Raw genomic sequence first — 25,381 nt, 5'->3', positions numbered from 1 at the left:
GCACCCCTTCATGCTACAGAGACCAAGGGTGGGGAGGGCCTGATTTATAAGAGCCGAACATACAAAGATTAAGGGAGAAACAGAGGCCACCTATAGGAAGTCACAGTAAACCAAAAAGGGAACCCTACACCAAGGGCTCTGATGGAGTGGTGAGAACCAGAAACCAGAGGTCAGATGCCACCACCGGGGTGTTTTTCAATTCCCAACAGAGGTGTTCTTTATCATCAACCATTCTCAAGTTGGAGCACATCTAAATGGTCTGGGAGTGTGCTCTTTAAAGGGTTCCACCAATGAGTCCCTCTCCGGAGTGACTCATTTCTCTCTAACTCACCTGCTTTGTAACATGCATTTCCCATCCATTCGTCCCACCTTTGATGTACTGCTGACCAGCACTCAAGGCGGGTCAGCAGACGCTCACTACAAAGCCAGGAGGAGCCTGGGAACCAGGGGGTGGCCTGCAGAGCTCAAAGGCAATGAGGGGGCTCCAAGAAAATGCCTTTGATGAAAGGCTAAGGGAGCCAGATTATGCCGACAGAAGAGAAGGCTGCCAGGCATATAACAACATGCTTTGGCTTTTATAACTTCTCTGATATTCAGACAATAGAAACTAATTCCACGGGGAACAAAGAAAAGGAAAAGGGACTTTGAAATGTCGCCCAGTGGATGCAGGCTGGATGTCAGGGAGGAGTTCCTGACTGATGGCCAGAGCAGGTGCACCTCTCTCCCTGGCACAGATCTGAACTGCTCCTACTGGGAGCCAGATGGATTTGATGCCCTCTTACGATCCTAAAATATCACTTTCAGTCCTCAAACATCCGATATAAAAATAAACTTGACTAAACTGTTATGACTTCACAAGAAAGCTCTTCTTTAAAAAAAAAAATTGTGCTAGAAATGAAACCATATGTCTACAAGACGACTTGTACAAGACTGTTCAAAGCAGCCTTTTTATTCCTAACAGCCCAAATCGGCGAATAAACCAAATGTCCATCAACAAATGAATTGGATAAACATGTTGCAGTATATTCACAGAATGGAAAACCAATCAGGAATAAAAGGAACTACTGATGCAACCTATGGAATGGCAGAATCTCCTGAGTGAAAGGGGCCTGACCCAAAGGACAAACCATCCAATTTCATTTATATGAAAATCCAGAAAGGGCATCACTAATCAATGGTGGAAGAAATCTGAACAGTGGTTGCCTTGGGGTGGGTGGGGACGAATTCTTGCCCTTGAAAGATAGAAATGCTCCCGAGACAACAGAAATGTTCCATGTCTTATTTTGGATGCTGGGTGCACAGGTGTATGAGCTTTCCAGGTGGTGCTAGTGGTAAAGAACCCACCTGCCAATGCAGGAGATAGAAGAGACACGGGTTCAATCCTTGAGTCAGGAATATCCCCTGGAGGAGGGCATGGCGACCCACTCCAGTATTCTTGCCTGGAGAATTCCATGGACAGAGGAGCCTGGTGGGCTACAGTCCATAGAGTAGCAAAGAGTTGGACACTACATTCTCAATTAAAACCACTGAAGAGAAAATTAAAGTAATAAGAATAAAGTAGTACTGCTCATAATATTGTTTACTACTCTTGCAGTCTGTAGATCGAATTTGCCATCCTCTATTAAAAATCTTAACAGAGGACTTAGCATGCACGCACACACATGTGTATACAGTTGTCAAAACTCACTGAATTGACTACTCAAGATCTGTGTATTTGACTGGATACAGAATCTAGCTTGATTAAAAACACAGAAAAAATAATTAATTCAGGGTTCTTTGATTTGTTGTTGTTTAGTCACTAAGTCATATCTGACTCTTTTGCGACCCCATGGACTGTAGCCTGCCAGGCTCCTCGGTCCATGGGATTCTTCAGGTAAGAATACTGGAGTGGGTTGCCATTCCCTTCTCCAGGGGATCTTCCCGACCCAGGGATCAAACCCGCATCTCCTGCATTGGCAGGCAGAGTCTTTACCACTGAGCCACCAGGAAAGCCCTGTGATATACAGTCTTAAAGCAATGTTGTCCAGTTTTCCTTTGGGCTGTCTGACTCTGGACAAGCTATTTAGACTTTCTAGGCCTCAGTCTCCTCATCTGTAATAATAGCACCGACCTCACAGGAGTGTCTTGAAGAGGAAGCCTCGTTAACACATGCGCAGGTGGGAAGAACTCAACGAAGCACTAGCCATTATTATAATACCAGTTTATTTTCCCTTCTCTACTTTCAACCATAGAAAAAGTGCTTTGAAAACACTGTTTAAAACCTCTTTGTGAGTTACTGTGTTGAGAGTTCGTGGGGCTGCCACACACATCCCATCACTTCTGTACTATTGTTACCATCTGCCGCGTCTGGCTAAAAATGCATAAATTAAATCCTAACCCTGAACAGCTCAGAATGTGACTGTATTTGGAGAAAGGGTATTTAAAGAGATAAGATTAAATGAGGGTGCTGGGGTGGGCCCTGTTCCCATATGAATGGTGTCGTTACAGGAGAGGCGATTCGGACACCGACGCGCACGCACAGGAAGACGGTGTGAACATCGGGGAGAAGAGGACCATCCGTACACCAAGGAGACCAGCCTCAGAAGGAACCAACCCTGCCAACACCTTGATCACAGGTTTTTAGCCTCCAGAACTGTGAGAAAATGAGCTCCTGTTGTTTGACCTAGTCCGGGGGCGGTTATCACAGCAGCTCTAACACACAGACGACCATCTCCCTGTTTCCCCGGGGCCCCCTTCACCAAGCCCCGGCCACACTCACTGCTGCTCTTGGTGTACAAGCGGAGAAGCTCGGCCAGGCCGCTCTTCTTCACCACGGCTGTGCTGCTCAGATTCTCCTGGTCAAGAATCCTGAGGAAGTCATCCAGCTCTGTCAGCAGCTGCTCCAGGGCTAGAGACAGAAAACAGAAGACACTCTTAAAGCAGCTGCCTTCTCCCCAAAGGCCCACTCAGATACACCTCTGATCCCATAGCATCCCATGACGGACCCTCTGGTCTCAAAGGGAGGGGTGTGCGGTGAGGTCAGGCAGCACACAGGGGACCCAGCCAATAGGTGTGATTCCCAGTGCCAGGGTGGTGGGGACAGGCCAACACGCCCTTGGCTTTGGGATGGACAACCTCGGCCAAAGCTGCAGGGCTACCATCTGCTGGAATGACAGTGGTCAAGGTGGACCGATCAAGCCCATCAGGCCATGAGAGTCTGGAAACAGGATTTTCTTCCTCAATAAAGAATAGCCCAGGGTCTGGGGAACTTGAACACAGATCAAACCCACAACCATCAAAAGAAATGCTGTGGTTGACCCAGTTGTTAAACCATACCCCAAGGATGGGGAAACAGAGAGTCACCCCAGGGAGATGAAATAGTGATTATGCTGTCCCTGCAGGAATATAGACAACCCATCAAAAGCCACGCTTGGACAAACAAAACCTTTTGCCAAGATTCTTCAGTGACTGAGAATCAATGTCACGAGTCCAGCATCACTCCCAAGTTGGTTAAGGACTGCGGTGCCTCAGGATCCACAGCCCTTATTTGTGGCGTCTAATAGGCGTCTCTCAAGTCCCACTGTTACAGAAGCACGTGTCAACTTCCAGCTGGAAGCACCTTGCAGAAATTTTTAGTGCACTGGGCAACAGGGTCGGTGCAGGAGCTTCACCACGCCATTACTATTGCTGTTGTTACTGTTAAGGACCTAAATCTCAACGAAGAACAGAATGTCAGACACTTCCCTGATGGTCCAGTGACTGAGACTCCACGCTCCCAACACAGGGGACCCGGGTTCGACCCCTGGTCAGGGAACCAGATCCCACATGCAGCAACTAGGAGTTCTCATGCTACAATGAAGATCAAAGATCCTGAGTGCCGCAACTAAGACCCAGCGTAGCCAAATAAATAAATAAAAACAAATATATATAAAAAAAGAATAGGATGCCGCATTCACGGGTGGGGTCCTCACCTTGGCTCTCCCTGCCCAGCTGGCTCTCCTGAAAGTGCTCATTAATGGCAGCGGCTTTGAGGGTCTAAACAGTGCTTTCCAACCCTGGCTACATTGGAATCACCTGGAGAGATTTTCAAACTCCTGATGCCCAAGCCACACCCAGATGGATGATATCCGAGTCTCTGGGAGTGAGACCCAGGGGTCAGTAGCTCTCAAACCTCCTCAGGTGATTCTGGTATGCAGATATTTTATTTTTGCAGCAATAAACCTGACATGCTTATTAATTAAACTATCTCTTCAATTTTAAAAAATGCAAAGAAAATAAACATGTTTAAAAATGCCCTTATTTACAAGTATGTACACTTTTTACTTTGACATTCAGGCTTTTGTAGACAGCTTTCAGCATTATTATTTTTTGAACTATTAAATTATTTTCATTCTTCCCTGTCACAGTGGTGGACTTAAGACATATTTTTTTTCCTTTTTTTTTTTTTTTTTTCTTTTTCTCTAACCAGAAGCTTGGAAGACCACAAGGGAAAAAAAAAAAAAAAAGCAAAGATCTGTTATACATGATAAAGTTGTCAAGAAATGTCTTATTCCTAGAAAAGAAACTTTTCATCTGTTGAGCTTTTGAAAGAAACAGTATGAGCTTTTGAAGCTGAGAAGTGGGTCTGAACGCAAGACTAGGGGCCACACCTGTGGGCTTTGCTTCCAAGGCAGCAACCGAGTGGCCCAGGCCTGCCCTCCACCACCTACTGCGGGAACTCGGAGCAGTCACACAACCTCCAGGCTTGTTCCCGCCTCTGTACCGTGGAGAAGACCACATGGGCCCCACCCATCTCACAAGGTTGGTATAAAAGACAAAACCTGTGAAGCTCTCCACAGCTTCACTTGTGAAATGCTACGCTAACCACACGAAGAGCTCTGTCGTTGTCTCCTCCCATCCTGTGGCATTACTAGTTATTTCTTATTCTCCACCTTAGAGTGCTCATCTCTAAGCGTCGCTTTAGAGAAAAACACAAAACCTTGCCCCTAACACTCCCTACCATGGAAGGGGATGGAAGGGAAGGAAGGTCACCTCCTCAGAGCAGCCTTGCTTGACCACCTTCTCCAAACTAGCTATTTATTATCATTTTCTAATTCAGCATCTCGGAGAAGGCAATGGCAACCCACTCCAGTATTTTTGCCTGGAGAATCCCATGGACGGAGGAGCCTAGTGGGCTGCAGTCCATGGGGTCGCGAAGAGTCGGACACAACTGAGCGACTTCACTTTCCCTTTAAACTTTCATGCACTGGAGAAGGAAATGGCAACCCACTCCAGTGTTCTTGCCTGGAAAATCCCTGGGACGGCGGAGCCTAGTAGGCTGCCGTCCAAGGGGTCGTGCAGAGTTGGACACGACTGACACGACTTAGCAACAGCAGCAGCAATTCAGCATCTAGGCCTTCATAGCCCTAGGCCTTGTAGTAGGGCTCAGTTCAGTTCAGTTCAGTTCATTTCATTCGCTCAGTCGTGTCCGACTCTTTGCGACCCCATGAATTGCAGCATGCCAGGCCTGTCTGTCCATCACCAACTCCCGGAGTCTACCCAAACCCATGTCCATCAAGTCAGTGATGCCGTCCAACCATCTCATCCTCTGTCGTCCCCTTCTCCTCCCGCCCCCAATCCTACCCAGCATTAGGGTCTTTTCCAATGAGTCAACCCTTCCCATGAGGTGGCCAAAGTATTGGAGTTTCAGCTTCAACATCAGACCTTCCAATGAACACCCAGGATTGATCTCTTTTAGGACGGACTGATTGGATCTCCTTGCAGTCCAAGGGACTCTCAAGAGTCTTCTCCAACACCACACTTCAAAAGCATCAATTCTTCGGCGCTCAGCTTTCTTCACTGTCCAACTCTCACATCCATACACATGACGCTACTTCTTAGTAATAAGAATATACCTCATTTTTAAGATTTGTAAATGAGTAACATCAATAACAAATGAAATAAGTTGTTATTTGTTTGCTCATTTTTAATGGGCATCTTTGTCTTTCTCACCCTGGTCTAGTCTGTTAGCTTGACAAGAATCAGAACCACATCTGTCCTAATCCTTGGCACCTCACACTGTTACAGGTGTTGAATGAATGTTTATGGAAAGAATGAATAAATGAATGAGTAAATTTGGCACCTACTCACTCATAGCAACTCTAGGAGGTAAGCAACATTATGCCCATTTTGCAGATGTAGACCTCATGGCCCAGAGAAGACCCATAATGTCCCACATAGCCGGTAGCAGAGAGCTGGGTTTGCTCTCTGATTCCAAGACTGAGCTCTTGGTAACACCCCAACTGATACCTCCATGTAGGGCCTTCTTCCACCATCCCTCAAAGCCTGGCTCCCCAGAACTGAACCAGAACCTGAGACTATCTGCTAACCACCCCCCTGACCATTAAAGAAGCCCTCACGCTCCCCTAGTTCTAACGGAGAGCTCAAAGGGCTATTTCTGCTCAAAAACACCCCTTTGACTCTCAGTGGGGCAGTAGCCTCCAACTTCATTCCTCAAAAACCAAACTCCCTGGAATGAATATTGCTGTTGACTGGGAGAGAGCTGGAGGAAGCAAAAGGGGAATGAGGATGTTTATTTCAGAGGAGAAGAGTGACAGAAGTATGGCCACATGTGGTCGTCAGATCAAATAGCCTGCTCACTCAGATGAGTGATGGATGGAAGAGGCCCTCATCTCTGCCAGAGAGGAGATGAGTAGATGGTGAGCGACAGGCAAAGCAAGGCTAGAAAGAAGCCACAGTGGGTAGCTCTGCTTGGCAAAGAACCATGGACCAACAGCAGAGCCTCCTGCCCTGTCCTTAGGGATTGGGAGGAACACCCTGAGCGGTCTCCAAGAGGCCAGTGGCTTTTGCCCAGTTTTACTTAAAACTGATCAAAGTCTTTATGGAGTGAATTTTGAAAGAGCACCAGCAAAAGTTCCCTGAATTAGTAAGTCCCCTACCTACAAATGAGTTCCATTTCGAGGGCATGTTCAGAAGTCCAGTTTGTTCATTAAGTCCAGCAAAGTTGGCCTAGGGACCCAACTAACACAATTGGCTCTATAGTACTGTAATAGATGTATAATGCTTTTCGCACAAATAATACATAAAAAACAAACACAAAAAATAAAACACTTTGAATCTTACATTTTGCATCTTGAAAAGTCCAGTAGTACAGTACAACCACTGGCATACAGGGGCTGGCAATGAGTGAATAGGCAAGAAGAGTTACTGACTGGAGGAGGGAAAGGAGGTGGGAGATGGTAGAACTGAGGATTGTCAACAATAGGAGACGGAGCAAGCTGCAATCTCACTCATGCCTGATGCTGATGGCACAGGTTCTGGTTCCTCATGGGATTCAATTCTATCTACTCTCTGGGAAAAAAATGATCCAGCAACATCTGGGTAGCAGCTCTTCTTCCTTGTCATAGAAGACATGGTAGCACTGGATTGCATTCTGGACGGCTGCTGCAACCTCCGTGTATTGTCCCATGCCTCGAAAACGAACAGTGCCTCCTCAAATAAAGCAACTCCCCTTGCCCTTTACTACACTGTGACTCTCTATGGTTCCTCAGTTACTTCTTCCTCTTGTTTCTCTTAATCCTTTCTCTGGGCCTCTATTTTCATTAGGTGTTCAATGTGCATTCGCATCTTTGAAAGTTCACAACTTGAAGGTTTGAACGCAGGAGACTTACTGTACCAGGTGAGACCCTGAAGTGTGTGCTGGGCACACAAAGCCACTCAGCAAGGCCCTCAGCCTAAACTTACTGGGAAACTGGAAAGGCGATCAGGGCTATGTGGTTCTGGTCTCTTGTAAGCTCGTCGGCAGGGCAAGACCAGCACAAGTGAAGTGATCACCAGACTAAGGGAGGACACCACCAAAAATTCAAGAATCAAGCAGGTGATATCACTTCACATGTGACAGGAAGTCAGACAAGAGGCTGAAGGCTGGAAGGTTTCTAGGAAGAGGCCATAGTAGAGTAAGGCTTTGTGTTGTTTTTTTGTTCGGTTTGGTTTGATTTTGAACAGCTATTCATGAGTTTCCTGTTGGCTGGAGAAACTCACAGGCTAAAAAGCACTGAGTTTCAAGAAGGCCAACTCGGGAAAACAAAGGATAAATGACACTGCTCCTTGAACTCAGCCGCAGTGGATAAGGAAGAACCCTGAGAAACAATTAGGATCTCAAGCCACATTTTTCCTGACCTTCTGACCTCCACTGGGCTGTTACTCTTGCTACCCCTGCTAACAAAAAAAGAAAAAAAGCCCAAGAACTGAAAGTGTCTCTTGCTTCCACATCCTCAACTATTCCCAAAAGCTGCCCGATTCCTGGAAAACAGCCTTTGTTTATTTCTTATGTGAGCAAATACATACCAAGCTGAAGGATGAAAAGCATTATGCCTGGCTCTGGGGAGACAAAGGTAACCCAGATGCTTGGAAATGGGGGCACCATTGAATACACTGGGTAAGACAGAAGTGATCCAGGGACATCTCCAAGGATCAGGGATGCACCAAGAAAAGAAACAAACTCAGGGGTTCTCAGGGGGAGGAATTTATAAGCTGGTCATTGAGGATGAATAGGAGCTTGCCAGAAAGAGGCAAAGGCATTTACGGAAAAGGGAATGAGACACTCAGACAACTCAGGTACTGAAAGCACACGGGCATCTGAGAAGCCATGAGCAGCTCTGTGTGTCAGGGCACCCAAAGCAGAGGGGCACAGTGAGTGGGCTTCAAAGGGGAGTAGGTGGGCTCTGTGGCCAGACCTGCAGAATTAGATCAGGTGGGCAGATCATAAGGGCTTTATCTGCTCTGCTAAGGAGTTTGTGCCTTTTCTGGCAGGGCCTCTGGGCAACGCAGTGGAGGAGGCCATATAACAATACTATTTTCTAAGCAGGCTAGAAGTAAAGTAACTTTGCCAACTGTGGGGAGGATGATGGAAGGGAACTGGGGACAGGGAGGGGAGGCAGGGAGGCCAGCGAGATGACTGCATTAGCACAGATGACAGCGACGATGGTGTGTCCTAATCACAGCGGCTGGGGCCATGCAGGGCGCTGCACCGCTCACCACCTCCAGTTCTCCCGAGCACCCTGCAAGTGTGGAGCGGGGGAGTGTGCTCTTGAGGCTGGATTACAACCTAACTCGTCACGTCCACAGTCAGCAGTGGCACTGGGGCTCCAGTCCAAGTACTGGCTGTCTGCAGACTGTCCCTAGGGGAAGTCAGAGAGGTTCCCTGGATCATGGCTTCTGCTTCCCAATTCTTCATATTTTACAAGGTAGCAGGGGGCAGGATGGAAGGGTTGGACTTGAGACACGTGACAGGTAGCGGCCATGGGTCTCAGTGATCATTCCGTTAGACGTGGAGACTGTGAGTGAAGATGCCCGCGGGTGGCCGAGAGATGCGGAATGTCACCAGACACACCGGCCTGAGGACCCTGCAGTCAACTGGGCAGCTGTGGTCCCTGCCGCTGGGGAACCGACGGGCCAGGCCGAAGGGAAAGATGGGCAGATGGGGAACACTGAGAAAGCAGAAAGCTTCCTTTCTCGTGAAAAGAACTGAGCTAGGTGAAAGGTAAGCCTGGGGGTTGAAGAAAGACGGGACCGGAAGCAGGAGGAGTCACAAAGCCCAGAGGTCACTTCCCTTCCTCTCTGATCCATGACATCCTTCAAGATCTGTCTAGGTCCCTTGTCCACAAAGCCACCCGTGACCGACCTCCCTGGCCAGCTCTGCCTCCCCACATCCCTCACTGTCAAAGTCAAGTTGTTCATGGTCATCTCGGTTTGTACCAGGTCTACATTCTGGGCTAGGCCTGAACCCAGTTCTGGTCTAGGGTTAGCCTCTGGAAGTCTGGGCCTCTGACAAGGCGCTAAACACAGAAGAAGTCAGGGATGCTTCTGAGATCATACCCTCCGGGGTCCAGCCACAGGCTCCCCCGATCCCAAAGCAAAGCATTCCGATGAAAACTTTTACAAGCCAAACAAGCAGAAGGTGAAGCAGCGACTGTCTTTTTCCGGAAAAACGAAAATCCTCTTTGGATGGATTTCAGTTAGCCAAAGCAAAGGTATTCATGTACCTGCTTTTGTCAAAGCCAAGTGGCGTGAAGCAAACTTTGGAAAAGCAGGGGAAACCAAGAGTTCAGGCTCTTGAAAACAGCAACTGATAAAAGCAAGGCCCCAAACTTGCGCCAACCCCAGTGACATTTTAAAGCCCTCAGAGCTCGGAGGAATGCGGCCCTTTCATTGTGACCCTGGAACGTGCTCATCTCAGCTCCCTTCCCCTACCCCCATCTCCCCCAAACCCGCTCATTTTGGTCTCTTCCTCGTCCTCCAGCGGAGGGAGGGGAAAATAAGCGTGTTGTTCACTGTGGAAACTGTAGGCCCTTGTGCAGGCTTTGCATCCTGGCTCTGTTCAAGTTCAGAGCTGTCTGCTCACGGTCTGACAGCTCATCAATAAGATTCTTGTTCAGGACTCGCAAGGCCCACGCAGAGCTGGATGGGTCAACTGCGCGATTCACTGCCCTCGCCCCGGCCAGGCTCTGCCTCCAGAAGACCTCCTCCCCCGGTTCCGCTCATTCTGAGGCAGTCCCGCTTTGTGGTCACTAGGTTCCCAAACATAAATGTCTTCCCAACATGCCAAAAGAGCTGCTCCTCTTGGTTCCCCTGCTGTTTTATGCATGTATTTTTATTTATTCAGCTGCATTTGCTGAAGACCCACAATTCAGGGTGATTTTCCTTCCAAACATAAAACTAAGCAGAACTCTTCTTTAAGTATAAAGACATGCATTCCCCTCCGTATCACATTGGTTCCCAACACGAGCCACTATAGACATATTATCTGCATGAACCCCGCTGCTGGAGACCAACTGAAGTCACAAGCTGGTGACAGTTTCAGTGATAACCAACGGTCTCATGTGGGTTACCATGGAGACCAGAAAGTGCCAGCAGATTTCTTCTGATCCTAGAGAATCCTCAAGTTCTCAAGAATGAACTTTTGGGGCTTCTCTGGTGGCTCAGTGGTAAAGCATCTGCCTCCCAGTGTGGGAGACAAAGGTTCGATCCCTGGTCCGGGAAGAGCCCGCATGCTGTGGAGCATCTACGCTCATGTGCCACAATTACTAAGCCTGTGCTCTACAGCCCAGGAGCAGCAACTACTGAGCCCATGTTCTTCAAACCCTGACGCCCTCTCGCCCCAGCCCTTATGCTCTGCAACGAGAAGCCACTGCAATGAGAAGCCCGCACACCACAACAAATAGCCCCTGCTCCCCAAAACTAGAGAAAAGCCTGCACAGCAACAAAGACCCTGCACAGCCAAAAATACATAGTTATTTTAAAAATTAATTAAAAAAAAAAAAAAAAAAGAATGAACTTTTGGAAAACATGCCCCTTTGCTCCACCTGAAGGGAGATTCCCTCCCCCCAGCCCTTTAAGGAGGTCAAAGCCTCCTTTCTTTACAACAGCCAAATGCCAAGTCAACCTTTACCAAGTACCCGATGTACTGGTGGGTATGTGCCAGGCATGTTGATAGGAAGTGGGTTTCTTTTTTTTTATGGTGGTAATACAATATAACAATGTTTATTTACTTTAGCGTCTTTAAAGTTTACAATTCGGTGTCTCAATGCCATGCAAATATCACCACCACTATCTAGTTCCAGAACTTTTTCATCACAAACTCATTAAGCAGTGGCTCCCCATTCTTTCCTCCCCTAGATTTATGGCAACCACAATTCTGCTTTCTGTCTCTATGGATTTGCCAATTCTGGATAATTCATGTAAATGCAATCATATAGTATGTGACTTTCTGAGCCTAACTTCTTTCATGATTCATCATGATTTTAACATCCATCCAAGCTATGGAATGTATAGTATTTCATTCCTTCTTATGGCTGAGCAATGTTCCCTTGTATGGATATACCACCTTCTGTTTAACCCTTCATTATTAATGAGGAAGCGGGATTTTATTAACCAAAAATCTTTTCAATTGGGCTATCATTTCTGTACACAGTAACGTCCTCCGTTTTTACTGCGTAGTTCTATTGTTTTGATGAACACACTCAGCTGTGGCAATTATCACCACAATGAAGATGCAGAACATTTCCATCTCCCAAAAAATTCCTTTGTGCCCTTTTGCAGGTGACTCCTTCCTCACTCCCCGGCCCTGGCAACCTGCAGGAGGCTCTCAAGACTGCATGGGACTCTCAAGACTGGAGAATGATGATCCTTTTACTGAACATAAGGCATCTCAGATTTGTCCATTGTTGTACATGTATGAGAACTCTGTTCCTTTTGATTGCTGTGTAGTATTCCACCCTACAGTTGCAGGAAGCCCATATGTCTCCATAAATTCAAAGATATCTTCTCTGCTGGGTGCTTTAACACAGACACTGCTGGTCTCTGTGTCCTCATACCAGTTTTTCATTCTCTTGAAGGCACCTTCTTGCTGACTTTGAAGGGCATGACTTGAACACCAAATGGATGACCACTCAGGGCATACAAACAAAAGATACACAAAAGACAAACCAGTGATTCTTACCAAAGGTTGCAAACTGGAATCACCTGGGGAGTTAAAAACATATTCCTGATGCCTGGTCCATCCCCAGAGCTCCTGCTGTAATTGCTCTGAGTGTGGTCTGGGCCTCAGGAGTTCTCAAAACTTTCCAGATGATTCTACTATGAAGCCAAGGTGATGAACCACAGAGATAAAGGTGTGATGGTTGCTTCATGAAAAGTCTTTAAAATTTAAAAAACTATTTATAAGAGTCCTTAAAAAACAAATTTCCATAGTGCTACTATATAACTCAATTCTGATTTCACATGGAGAACCTTCTAGGTTCATGCTTGTTACATAAAGTTTTTGTTCAGTCACTAAGTCATATTCGACTCTTTGCGACCCCATGGATTGCAGCACACTAGGCTTTCTTGTCCCTCACTATCTCCCAGAATTTGTTCAAACTCATTTCCATTGAGTCAGTGATGCCATCCAACCATCTCATCCTCTGCTGCCCCCTTCTCCTCTTGCCCTCAATCTTTCCCAGGATCAGGATGTTTTCCAAGGAGTCGGCTCTTCACATCAGGTGGCCAAAGTACTGGAGCTTCAGCTTCAGCATGAGTCCTTCCAATGAGTATTCAGGGTTGATTTCCTTTAGGATTGACTGGTTTGATCTCCTTGCAGTCTATGGAACTCTCAAGAGTCTTCTCCAGCACCACAATTAGAAAGCATCATTTCTTCAGCACTCAGCCTTCTTTATGGTCCAACTCTCACATCCATACATGACTACTGGAAAAACCATCGCTTTGGCTATGCAGACCTCTGTCGGCAAAGTGTATATAAAGTTAGATACACTTGAAAATATCTTTTTTTTTTTTCTTTTAAAATCTTTTCCCTTCTGGACAGTGAGGGTGTGGAGGACAAGAACCAAGAAGTCTTTGTGTTTACACATCACAGAACTCAGTTCTTTGTCCTGCTTGAACAAGTGGGAGTTCTTATCACTGACAATCAGCACCCAGAAGATTTGCAGGCTACCCTCCTTGGTGGGCTATCATTGATCCTGTCTGCTTGGACCTCAGGAGAATAGCCAGAAATGTAAATAACTTTCTCCAGGATAAATACTCCAGGAGTTTTTATCTCCATGTCCAAGAAACGGCGAGGGGGAGACGGCTGTGCTCCATTTACCAGGGCTATGACTGCATTGCTCCCTGCTGAGCCTGACCTTCAAAGTCAAGCCTGTCATCCATTTTTTTTTTTTTTGCAAGATCTGCCTTTTCTCACCTATCTCAGAGTCTCATCACTTAAACACTTTCTCCAAGAAAAGGCTGCTCTCTGCACTCCCAGATTAGCTGTGTGGGCTTGAAGAGAGTGGACAGATGCTCTGCCGTGGCTTGCACTCCTGGAAAAACAACTTGAGCTGCTCACTGGTGACCTCTCAGATGGAACAAACCTCCCCAAGAGCAGAATTCCAACCCCAGCGATGGAGCCAGCTGGAACCGGAGCCGCTTAGCTATGGCCCCTCGGAAATTCACACAGTAACCGCTAAAGACGTCAAACTAAGCACAGCAAGGCAGAGAGGCCAAGGGCCACTTCCCCTCTGCTTCAACCTGCCCAGAAGCACCACCTGGCCACCCAATCCAAAGCAGAGGGGCTATTACTTGGCGATTCTCCCATCTCTAATTTTCTATTTGTCCCATGAATGCAAGTCCTTAGTCCCCAGTGAGGTTGAAAGCGCTAAGTAGGTAGAGACCACATCTTCTGGTTTGGTTTCCCCCACTATGAATGACAACCCACTCCAGTATTCTTGCCTGGGAAATCCCACGGACAGAGGAGCCTGGTGGGCTATAGTCCATGGGGTCGCAAAGAGTCGGACACGACTGAGACTGACACAGTATGCTTAAACAGTGCTTTGCTCAGAAGTCGATGCTTGGGAAACATCTGCTGAGCATAAGGCTTTCAGAGACACACACAGACACATGCCCACCCATCCCCAGCGCAGGCTCCTCCTGAATTGCCTTGCACTGAAAGTATCTGGGCTGGTTTGTCCAGTAGGACAGGGCAGAGGGCTCACCAGTTACAGACCACAATTCAGGTCCCCACAGCTAACAGCTCTGGAAGGACCACCCAGAGGCAGCCCCTAGCAGTGGGCCTATCTCACACCTGGACAGCATTCTGGTGGGAGAACTTTCTCCAGGGTGCAGGTGGGAAGGGCATGGAGGTGGCTGCTCCCCAGAGACGAGGAACCTAGGGCTGAAGGAGCTCGACCCCCAGGGCACTCCAGAAGTTCAGGGGGTACAGCAGGGCCAGGGCAGGTTCTAGCAGCCATCAGGGTCCAGGCCAGACAAAGAGGCTTTGGGGCCCAGGGGGCCTTTGTTCCCCTGGCTCAGTTAGGACATTCCTTAAATGCAATCTGCCAGAAGAGTGGCTTCATTCAGACTCAGTTATGCGGGTGGGAGGCGCAGAGGTTCAGCTGGGTGGCTCCCTGCATGGCAAGGCCCACAACAACTGACACAAACCATTTCAGTCTCTGAATGAGGGGTCACTCAAGTTCACTTTGGAAGTTTGGGAACTACTGTGTCTAATAGAAAAAAAAAAAAGAAGGCTGGGAAATAATAGTGGTTATCGCTCAGTGGAGGGGTTCTGGGAAATTTTTCATTCCTTCTTTATATCCTTCCCTGTTCATCAACACAAAAGAGCAGTGAGTTATTACACGGAGAGAAGATGCTGCCCAGGGGCCGCTCTGCTTTTGGTTTTGGCTGCAAATTGAGGTTTGTCCTTATTCACTGTTGGACAAAAAGAACAGAAATTACAAATGTATGGAAAGAAAAAATAATCACCGTCCTGTTCAGATTTCCTGTTTCTTTCCAGCTTTTGGCAACAGGAATGACACACCATTGGGCTGAAGTACTAGTGGGGCCTATTGATCCTGTTCAGGCCTCCGCCACCGAGGTCAAAATCAGCCACAGCAGTGCAAAACCACCACCACCTTGACCTTGGGATCAGCCAGCAGCAGGCTGCCCCAACCTGATCCAGTGCCCCCTGGCCTACATAGTCAAGAGCCCTTCCTTGGGGCTCCAAGGAGGCTGGGCTAGAGGACAAAGGTCTCCCAGCTCCCTAGCCTCTCTGCCTGGCCTGGACCCTGGTGGCTACTGGACCTGAAATTCCTCACACTACCTGTGAACTGCTGGAATGTCCTGGGAAGCCTGGGGTAGGGGTGGGGGGTGGTGCTCATGTACCTTTTGGAAATGACCCTGATGCTGGGAGAGACTGAAGGCAAGTGGAGAAGGGGGCAACAGAAGATGAGATGGTTAGATAGCACCACCGGCTCAATGGACATGAATCTGAGCAAACTCCAGGAGATGGTTAGAGAAAGAAACGGCAACCCACTCCAGTATTCTTTCCAGTATTCTTTTTTAATTATTTATTTTTTAATTGAAGGATAATTGCTTTACACAGTTTTGTTGTTTTCTGTCAAACCTCAACAATGAATCAGCCATAGGTATACAAATATCCCCTCCCTTTTGTACCTCCCTCCCATCTCACCCCTTTAGGTCGACACACAGCCCCTGAGTTTCCTGAGCCACACAGCAAATTCCTGTTGGCTATCTATTTTACATATCGTAATGTAAGTTTCCATGTTACTCTCTCACCCACTCCTCCCCTCTCCCCACGTCCATAAGTCTATTCTGTTTCTCCATTGCTGCCCTGCAAATAAATTCTTCAGTACCATTTTTCTAGATTCCATATATTTGCATTAGTATGCGATATTTATTTTTCTCTGACTTACTTCACTCTGTATAATAGGCTCTAGGTTCATCCACTTCATTAGAACTGACTCAAATGTGTTCCTTTTTGTGGCTGAGTAATATTCCATTGTGTATATGTACCACAACTTCTTCATCCACTCATTTGTCGACGGACATCTAGGTTGCTTCCATGTTCTAGCTATTGTAAATAGTGCTGCAATGAACAGTGGGATATATGTGTCTTTTTCAATTTTGGTTTCCTCAGGGTATATGCCTAAGAGTGGGATTGCTGGGTCATATGGTGGTTTTATTCCTAGTTTTTTAAGGAATCTCCATACCCTCTTCCATAGTGGCTGTATCAATTTACATTCCCACCAACTGTGCAAAAGCGTTCCCTTTTCTCCACACCCTCTCCAGCATTTATTGTTTGTAGACTTTTTCTGATGGCCATTCTGACCGGTGTGAGGTGGTATCTCACTGTAGTTTTGATTGGCATTTCTCTAATACCCCTCCAGTATTCTTGCCTGGAGAATTCCATGGACAAAGGAGCCTGGCAGGCTACAGTCCATGAGGTTTCAAAGAGTTAGACACGACTGAACAACTATCAGTCACTCATTCACCAGGAGATAGTGGTGGACAGAGGAGCCTCCACTATTTTGCTTCATGGGATTGCAGTTGATGGGATTGCAGAAAGTCGGACACGACTGAATGACTGAACAACATGTACCTTTCGCCCTTGGTTCTTGGTCCAGAGAAAGCAGTGTCCTCCATGCCCTTCCTACCTGTACCAGGTTCCAAACTTACACTGCTCAATCCTAATTCCAAATCATGGCTCAGCCTTGGGCTGGTTTCACCACATACAGGCTATGTGGCATTTGGAGAGCTTAATTGACTTCTCTGTGCTTCAGTTTCCTCATTTGTAAAATGGGATTAGTAACAGTATCTGCATTTCATAGGATTGGTATAAAGATCACAAAATAATCCCATTAAGTACACATACTAAGGTAAATGTTAGTTGCTATATGTATGTAAAGTAGCTCAGTCATGTCCGACACTTGCAACCCCATGGACAGTAGCCCACCAGGCTCCTCTGTCCATGGAATTTTTCAGGCAAGAATACTGGAGTGGGTTGCCATGTCCTCCTCCAGGGGATCTTCCTGACTCAGATTTTGAACCCAGGTCTCCTGCATTGCTGGCAGATTCTTTACCATCTGAGCCACTGTTAAATAAAACCTAAATCCCTCCTATAAAATGGATATGGAAGACCCTCCATAAACACACACTCACTCACACACACAAACGCACTGTAAGTTTAGTAGAACAGTTTCAAAAAAGTGATCGTAAATATCCTTGTTTGTTTTTGCAGGACTACTAAACTATGTCCTGGCAGAAAGGCAGCAGGGGTAACTGAGGTGGAATTTGGGTTGAACCTCTCTGGAGAACCATATTTCTCGAAACACATAATGCCGAAAATAAACAAGTGAGGGTTTTCCAAGCTTTCCATAGCTCCCCAGTCCAGCTTAAACTGACACCAGAAACCAATGTGCAGAACAAGAGTAAGTGGTAGGCTGTGAACGGAGAGGTGGCTACCAGGTCCTGTGCTTGTTTTCCACCCTGGGTAATACCCCGTTGACAGCAACCCCGGTAACATTCCTACGGGCAGAGAGCATAACACCACTGAAGACGCTGCCTCCGCAGGGACACCCCAAGAGTGTGTACCGTGGATCTTACCTACAGTTTCCCAGCATCCACTTGCCCTTCTCATTTGTACCCAATTTCTCTTTGGGAAACCCTTTTACCCAACTGTATTTGTGTCTCATATAGAAGTAGAAGCCCCAGCCCTGACTCCATGGCAGCCACATGACCTTGGAGTTAGCCAACCAGAGTGTTTCATTCCCTTAGCCACAGTGATTGGCTTAGAGATGGCTTCGTGATGAGAGCCAAACCAATGGGCATCAGCCTTGGGACTCTTCCTGGAACTATTTCTTGATCTTTGAGCTGCTAGAATGTCAGTCTGGGGCCATCTTGGCCATCTCCAGGAAGACCCTCCCAAGGAAGGAAAACAGAGCCTAGATATTCTGACCATTCAGCCATGACTCTAACTAGCCCTCTCCTCCACCACTGAGTTATGGGCAGCCAGGACATCCCATTTTTTGATTAAGCCAGATTGAGCTGGGTTCTCTTTTGCTTGCAAAGGGAGAGTCAACTACCACAGCATTTTTTTTTTTTTTTTGAGCCTGGAGTCTGGACCGACAGTCTGCATATACAATTTCAGTTCATCCTGCTGGATAGGCATTATCATCCCCATTTCACAGAGGGGAGACCTGAGGCCAAATGAGGGTCACACCGTAAATGTCAGGGCTCAGAATCAACAGATCTTTCTGACCTCATACCTAGAGTTTATTCCATTATCCAAATCTACTTTACATTGGTAAAGATTTGCTTATTACTCCAGAGAGTAGAAATAAAAAACATTCTAATGAAAGCAAAGTGGGGAAAATATCCAGGAAGAAAAGTAACTTGAGCAGCCTGGGATAAAATGTCACCAAGGCTTGGGCAGAGGGCAGAAACCCATGGATAGAGAGCAGTAAACACAAACTTCTGCCCACCTCAGGAACAAGATGGGAAGGAAAACTGAAGGGGAAATTCCAAAGGCCCGGCGTGTAGAAGCGGAGCAGGGCATGGCATCCAGGGATGGGGAAGGACCTGAAAAAAGACCTTCACTTATTCCAGGCAACACTGATGGATTTCAAGATAGCCGAGCCCTCCAGGGCAGTCTGACAGGAGAAACAATGGTGGCAGTTGCAATTCTTGGCTCAGGGAGCAAAAGAGCTGGGAAAGAGCTTGCCATCCCCAAATCGACTCCCCAGTGCCAGGGTCAGACCAGAAGGATGGAACAGAAATGGGGAGGGTGTGGTTGTTCAGTTGTGGGAGAGCACAAGAGATGGGTCTGCCTAAAATGGTCCTTATGAGTAGGAGGGGTGGGGAAGCAAAAGTCCCTCCACAGAGGATCAATTTTAATAAAGCTGGCAGTTCTGAATGGCTTTCCAGCTAGACCAGTCCTGCTTCTGTTGGTTAGAACATCTCCAATGGACGAGAACTGATAATCAGGCAGAGACAATATCTAATCCCATATGTGAACAAGGAATCAGTTCCCAGCCTTGTAAAAGTTAGGAATCAGTAATGAATGGAAGCTAATGGAGAACAGTATGGAGATTCCTTTAAAAACTATAAATAGAGGGACCATATGACCTGGCAATACCATTCCTGGGCATATATCTGGAGAAAAACATGGTCCAAAAGGATACATGGACTTCAACATTCACCGCAGCACTGTGTACAACAGCCAAGACAAGGAAGCAACCTAAATGTCCATTGACAGAGGAATGGATTAAGAAGATATGATACACATATTCAATGCAATATTACTCAGCCATAAAAAAGAATGAAATAATGCCATTGTAGCTTCATGGATGGACACAGAAACTACCACACTGAGTGAATCCAGTCAGAGAAGAAGTATCAAATGATATTGCTTACATGGGGAATCTAAACTGAAATGATACAAATGAACTTATTTACAAAATGGAAACAGACTAAACAGACTCACAGACTTAGAGAAAAAACTTACAGTTACCAGGAGGAAGGATGGGAGGAAGGGATAGTTAGGGAGTTTGGGATAAACATGTACACACTGCTAGATTTAAAATAAAAAACCAACGAAGCCCTACTATATAGTACAGAGAACTCTGCTCAATGTTATGTAGCAGCCTGGATAAGAGGGGAATTTGGGGAAGAATGGATACATGTGTATGTACAGCTAAGCTCCTTGGTCCACCTGAAACTATCACAACATTGTTAAATTGCTATATTCTGATATAAAAAGTTTAAAAATAATAATGAAAGAAAGTTAATTATTTTTCTCTATTTACTATTCTCCCCCCCCCCCACACTTCTTTCAGTAATGAGAGGACCTATTCCATATGGTTCAGATTTGGCTGATCGCACCTGAGCCATAGGAGGTGGGGATGTAGCTGAGGACTGGCCATTCTTTACGCTCCAGTGATGGGCTCAAGCAAGGACAGAATTTTCCCTAGGATTTGTTCAACTGCCTTTGGGAGAAAGAAGTCTTTCCTGTCTTCAGAAAATAAACCACAAGAATATGTACTTAGAGTTGCCATCAACCCCCTCACCTCCCACCCATTCCAGTCTGAGGATGAAGCCAGTGCTCAGAGGGGAGAAAAGCCGGTAACTTGAGAAAAAGAGCCCTATCCACATTGCTGGAGTCCCTAGATCCAGCCATGCCTGAAGCTACCTCTGAACTTACCAACTACACGAACCTTTCTCACATAAACTGGGGATTAGTCACCAATGATCAAAAAATCCTTATTCATGTCTTAAGGAAAGTTTGAACAAATGGTGGCTTCATGTAAACCACCTCTTTTATGAGGCATACCTTGATTTCCCAGTCATAAAATCGCCCAATAGTAATCTTAATTTCCTGCCCCCTTTGACAGGCCCAAGCACAAAGCCAGTTCATTTTCTTGGATGACCAATATGGTACCCAAACTACCAGTAAAACAGCTGATAATGGCCCACAGACACTGAAGGTGAGGCTGTGATGGTTCATTTAAACCACAAGCAGCAGCAGGCCTAGGGATAGATGAACAGGGTTGAGAGGGGTTGTCTCTCTGCCAGGAGCCCATCTCTTCTCTTTTCTGACTAATGACCATGTCCTTGTGCTGCTCTCCATGGTCCCCAGTACAGGGCCTTCAGCAGTGCTCTTCAAACTGGACATGGCCCTTTAGTGGGCTATGCTGTCAACTCAGTGAGTTACCAGCAGCTTGAAAAAAAAAAAATGTAGTACGATATATCAGAATGCATAGCAACTAGAAAAGGAGTGTAATCTTCCATAAAACCTTGGTTTTTAGATGTATGTCTTGGCATACAATGTAAAATACATTTCTTACGATGGTTACAATCAAAAGATTTGAAAAATTTGACTACTGGCCCGTGATCTCTTATCTGAAACCCACAAAACCAGAGGTGTTTGGAAAGTCAGTACATTTCAAATTCTAGAAAAGGATCAACGTGCACAACCTACCAGCAAGGTCTGGGGAAACAAGAATAAAGTCCACTAATATTTCTACAGCAAAATACACAAACACTCAAGCTAAGGTGGCTGAGTGGTAAAGAATCCACCTGCCAAGCAGGAGACACGGGTTTGATCCCTGGGTCAGGAGGATCCCCTGGAGAAGGAAATGGCAACCCACTCCAGTATTTTTGCCTGGGAAATCCCATGGACAGGGGAGCCTGGCAGGCTACAGTCCACGGGGTCTCAAAGAGTCAGGCATGACTGAAGTGACTAAACATCTTAACCCTTACTACTTACTGACACATGCTTCCAGTAGGTTAAGTGGCCTAGATAGACCAGATATCCCCTCACATCACATCACATCCCTCCAAATTAACCAGTTTCAACCTTACACACACAAAAAAACTTCTGGCTTTCTCAGTTTGGGGATTGGGAACTGAGGAGATAACACTGTGGACCTATCTAGGGATTCACAGGGCTTTTGTCCTTCTGCCTCAAAACTGACTTCTAATCTTCCAATTTTTTAAAAAGACCTCATGGGTAATGCAAACCCAAACTAGGCTTTTAATGAATTAATGCAAAACTTGCAAGGTCTAAGAAATTCATGGGGCTATGGGCAGGTGGGCCTTTTAATGGTCCTCCTCAAGTTCACTTTGCATCTGAGTGGGGCTCACTTGTGACTCATGGTCTCAAATGGTACTGTTCGGTTCTCAGGCCACTAGCCACATGTGGCTACTGAGCATGTGAAATGTGGTTTGTCTGCACTGAGATGTGCTGTAAGTGTAAAGATGAAACTTCAAAGGCTTAGCGCCTCTCCCACAAAAGAGAATGTAAACTGTATCAACAGGTTTTTGTTTTTTTCACTCTATTGACTTCATATAGAAGTGATGGTTGTATTTTGACTGTATGAGTTAAATAAAAAATATTCTTAAAATTAATTTCACCTGTTTTTAAAATTTAAACATTTTAAGCGTGCTTTAAAATTATATACGTGTTTTGCTCTATATTTCTATTGGACAGCACTGGTCTAAAATGTTTATTGTAGACTCAAAGCATTTTATTTTTTAAATTTATTTTTTAGAAGATTTTTAAAATATTTATCATTATTTATTTATTTGGTTGGGCCAGGTCTTACCATGCAAACTCCTAGTTGCAGCATGTGAAATCTGGTTCCCCAGCTAAAAATTGAACCTGGACCCTCGACACTAGAAGCATGGAGTCTTAACCACTGGACCACGAGGGAAGCTCCTTAGAGCATTTTAAATGCAAGAAAAGAAGTTATCCTTTCTAATGGCAAGGAACAAAGGTTCAGAGAGAAAGGGACTTTGCCAAGGTCATATGGTTAGTTTGTAGAAAGCTGTATTTCCTGTATCTGCCCAAAACTTTCTAAACCTAAGTTCAAGTAGTTTCATATCCTAGAAAAGCACAAGGGTCGTCCTTCAATGAGAGTCCCATGGGAGCAGCAGAGATGCCTCAGATGAGGGACGAGATTCTAATAGCGTTGGTCATGCTTTCCAGAAGTGAGAAGGGGCAGGGAGGGAAAGTTCTCTCCTCAGGAAAATGGCTGTGACCCGAATGAAAAAGATTTGGTTCCTTGGTCCAGGCTGGTTTTTGTTTCACGAACAAGAGCCAGTCATTCATCACAGAAATGTTCTGAATCAAACCCTTGAAGACCCTCTATATAAACAACATAAAGGTATCACAGAGTTTTGAGTTGGATCATTGTTTTTGCTTTGACAAAATTTGTCAAAGCAAACTGCTGCTGTACCATTTCTGACTCTTCCAGAGCATTTCAGTTTGGGAGAATACTTTCTCAAGTTTACATTTGGCTCTTTCTTCCAATCTCCCTTTGCCTCCCTGGCCAATCTCATAGGGACTCCTCTGCCCCTTATCTCCCTGTGGCCATGTCTCCAACACTGTGGGCACCAGCCTTGGGCACTCTGGAACTGTCTTTAGCCACATCTTTTCTCTGCCAGGACCAAGTTCTCTAATGCAACACCCAAGCACACCACACTCACTCTCTCTAACTACTATCTCCTTGACCTTCAAAGCAGGCTTTAGGAGCCCTCCCCACAAAGCACGGTCAGCATTTCAGCCCCCAGTGTATCCTGGACCTGTCTATTCATGCCAGCTGTCCAGCAAGTGTTTCCTGAATGCTGGCTGTACATCAGTGGTCCCTTAACAATGTCAGCTCCTACACTCTGCCAGGACCATGCAAAGCAATATGATAGGGGAGAAAAACAAGCAAATGTCTATTTCAGTTGACATATATTCCTTGAAATCATAAAATAAGAATGCACATTGCAACTCAGTTTGCAGGTAATGTAGTTGTGCTTCCTTTATTCTCTTCCCTCAACCATGATGCTACTTAATTGAGGTTGCTTCTTGTAACCAGTGACATCTCAGCCAATCATCTCTCAATCAGCACCTCCCCTTCCAACCACAGTGACTTTCCATTCACTCAAAGTAGAGGCTATTTGTACCGTGTTAAGTTTCTTTGGACCAGTTCCTTTCTAAGTGTTTTCAAGCCTCCTAAATGCTAAAATTGTGTCTGTTTAGAATCTCAAGCCAGATCTCTGTAGTGCAAGCTTCAGAGTTTATACTAGCATCCCCTGCTGTACCTGGTAAGTCTCTGGTTAGGTACCTGTTAGGGACCAGTTAGGCTCACACTCAGGTGAGCAGGAGTTAACACATTTGATGACTACAGTAGGTGAAGAATCTCCCTCTTCTAGCCCATGGCTCTGAAAGCCCCTGTCCTTCCCATTCAGAACTGGTTGTTGGGATCCATCCAGCATCTCCAGAACAATCCTAGCTCTGAATCCCAAACTTGGTTCAGGAGTTGCTTACTCAGAAGTAAGGCTTAATTTTTAAAACCTGGGAATAAAGATGCCTTCTTTTGCCTTACCATTGTTCTGAATATAATTTGGTGGAAAGCCAAACAAAAATACAATGAACTCTGGATTCAGCAACCAGGATTAAGAGATTCTATGATGGGCAGTTTTCTACTGAAACTTCAACAAGGAAGACAGAATTACAGTTAAATAAATAACACAAAAGGCTAGTCATAATAAGGCAGTAAAAGAGAAAGAATATAAACCAAAAGAGGAAAACCGCTTTTATTATGAATAAAGTCAGCCACATGACTGACAAGTTTCACCACACTGAGCTCTTAATAATAAACCTATACAGTAGACACAACTATCCCAGAGATGAAGAAACAGAGAGATTATGTAACCTGCCCAGAATCACACACACACAGCTAGTAAATTCAGATCTGAATGCAAATCACTCTCACCTCTTCCACCGTAACCCTGGCTGGCCTCCCCTGCAATTTCTTCTTTCATATCCAGAGAGTCCAACTTACAAAGAAGAAGAAGAAATTCACAATCATTTGAAACTAGCACTTTGGGACTTTCCCGGTGGTCCAGGTGGCTAAGACTCTGCACTCCCAGTAAGGGGCCCTGGGTTTGAAATCCCACATGCCACAACTAAGACCTGGCACAGCCAAATAAATAAAAGAGTCATAAAGAAAACAGCACCTAGCAGAGCTGGCATATCTAAGAGAATATTATTGCCTAGATTCATATATACAAACAGAAGATCTCTGCTAGTCTGTTTCAACCCTACTTCTTCATTCAAGCTGCCAATGACCACATCATATCCCATGAGAACAGTAACACAGGAAAAAGAATAGTAAAACACTCAGGAAATATATTTAACTAGGTGCTGAGACCACTATTACTAAAGCTTCTGATGTATGACATTGAGTTATTCAAATACCTGACAAGTTTACCAGTAAATCTTGCATGGCGATTATTTTGCTAATGCAATATCTGTTAGTGGCCAAATTACAAACAGTATTGACTTTATCACTGGGTTTTAAATGACTCCTGGTTTTAAGAAGACTAAATTCCTTATAATCAAGTTAGCTAACAACAACAAAAAGTCTACCACTCAAATGTATTTTGTGAGCCATGTGTGTAAACATGCCTTTCACTAGTCAACCCAGCAACTGGGAGATGAAAAGTGGTGGGAAGGAGGCCTAATGAACATCCGTGGACCAATCCTACTGGAGGTATTCATCCAAGTCCCCTGGAAGTTAATGAC

General features: G+C 45.7%; 1 protein-coding gene across 19 annotated transcripts in view; it reads right to left on the bottom strand.

Moving 5' to 3' along the window:
• Positions 1–25,381, bottom strand: part of AFAP1L2 (actin filament associated protein 1 like 2) — a 143,402-nt gene that overhangs the window by 40,432 nt on the left and 77,589 nt on the right. For 15 of the 19 annotated variants that reach the window (XR_014068096.1, XR_014068133.1, XM_081538118.1 and 12 more), the window contains one exon: positions 2,759–2,887. Coding sequence is in view for 8 of the 19 variants with exons in the window: in XM_081538062.1 (XP_081394188.1) it covers positions 2,759–2,887 (129 nt within the window). In the remaining 11 variants the exon portion in view is untranslated. Of the gene's footprint in view, positions 1–2,752; positions 2,888–25,381 lie in introns of all 19 variants that reach the window. The other 4 variants (XM_081538148.1, XM_081538140.1, XM_081538089.1 and 1 more) reach the window with 1 other exon arrangement.

The sequence above is a fragment of the Giraffa tippelskirchi genome, chromosome 2, assembly GCF_054371585.1.
Source record: "Giraffa tippelskirchi isolate mGirTip1 chromosome 2, T2T-mGirTip1v1.2.pri, whole genome shotgun sequence".
Classification (NCBI taxonomy): Eukaryota; Metazoa; Chordata; class Mammalia; order Artiodactyla; family Giraffidae; genus Giraffa; species Giraffa tippelskirchi.
Note: the sequence above shows the minus strand (reverse complement) of the source record. Positions and strands in the feature narration are given on the sequence as shown.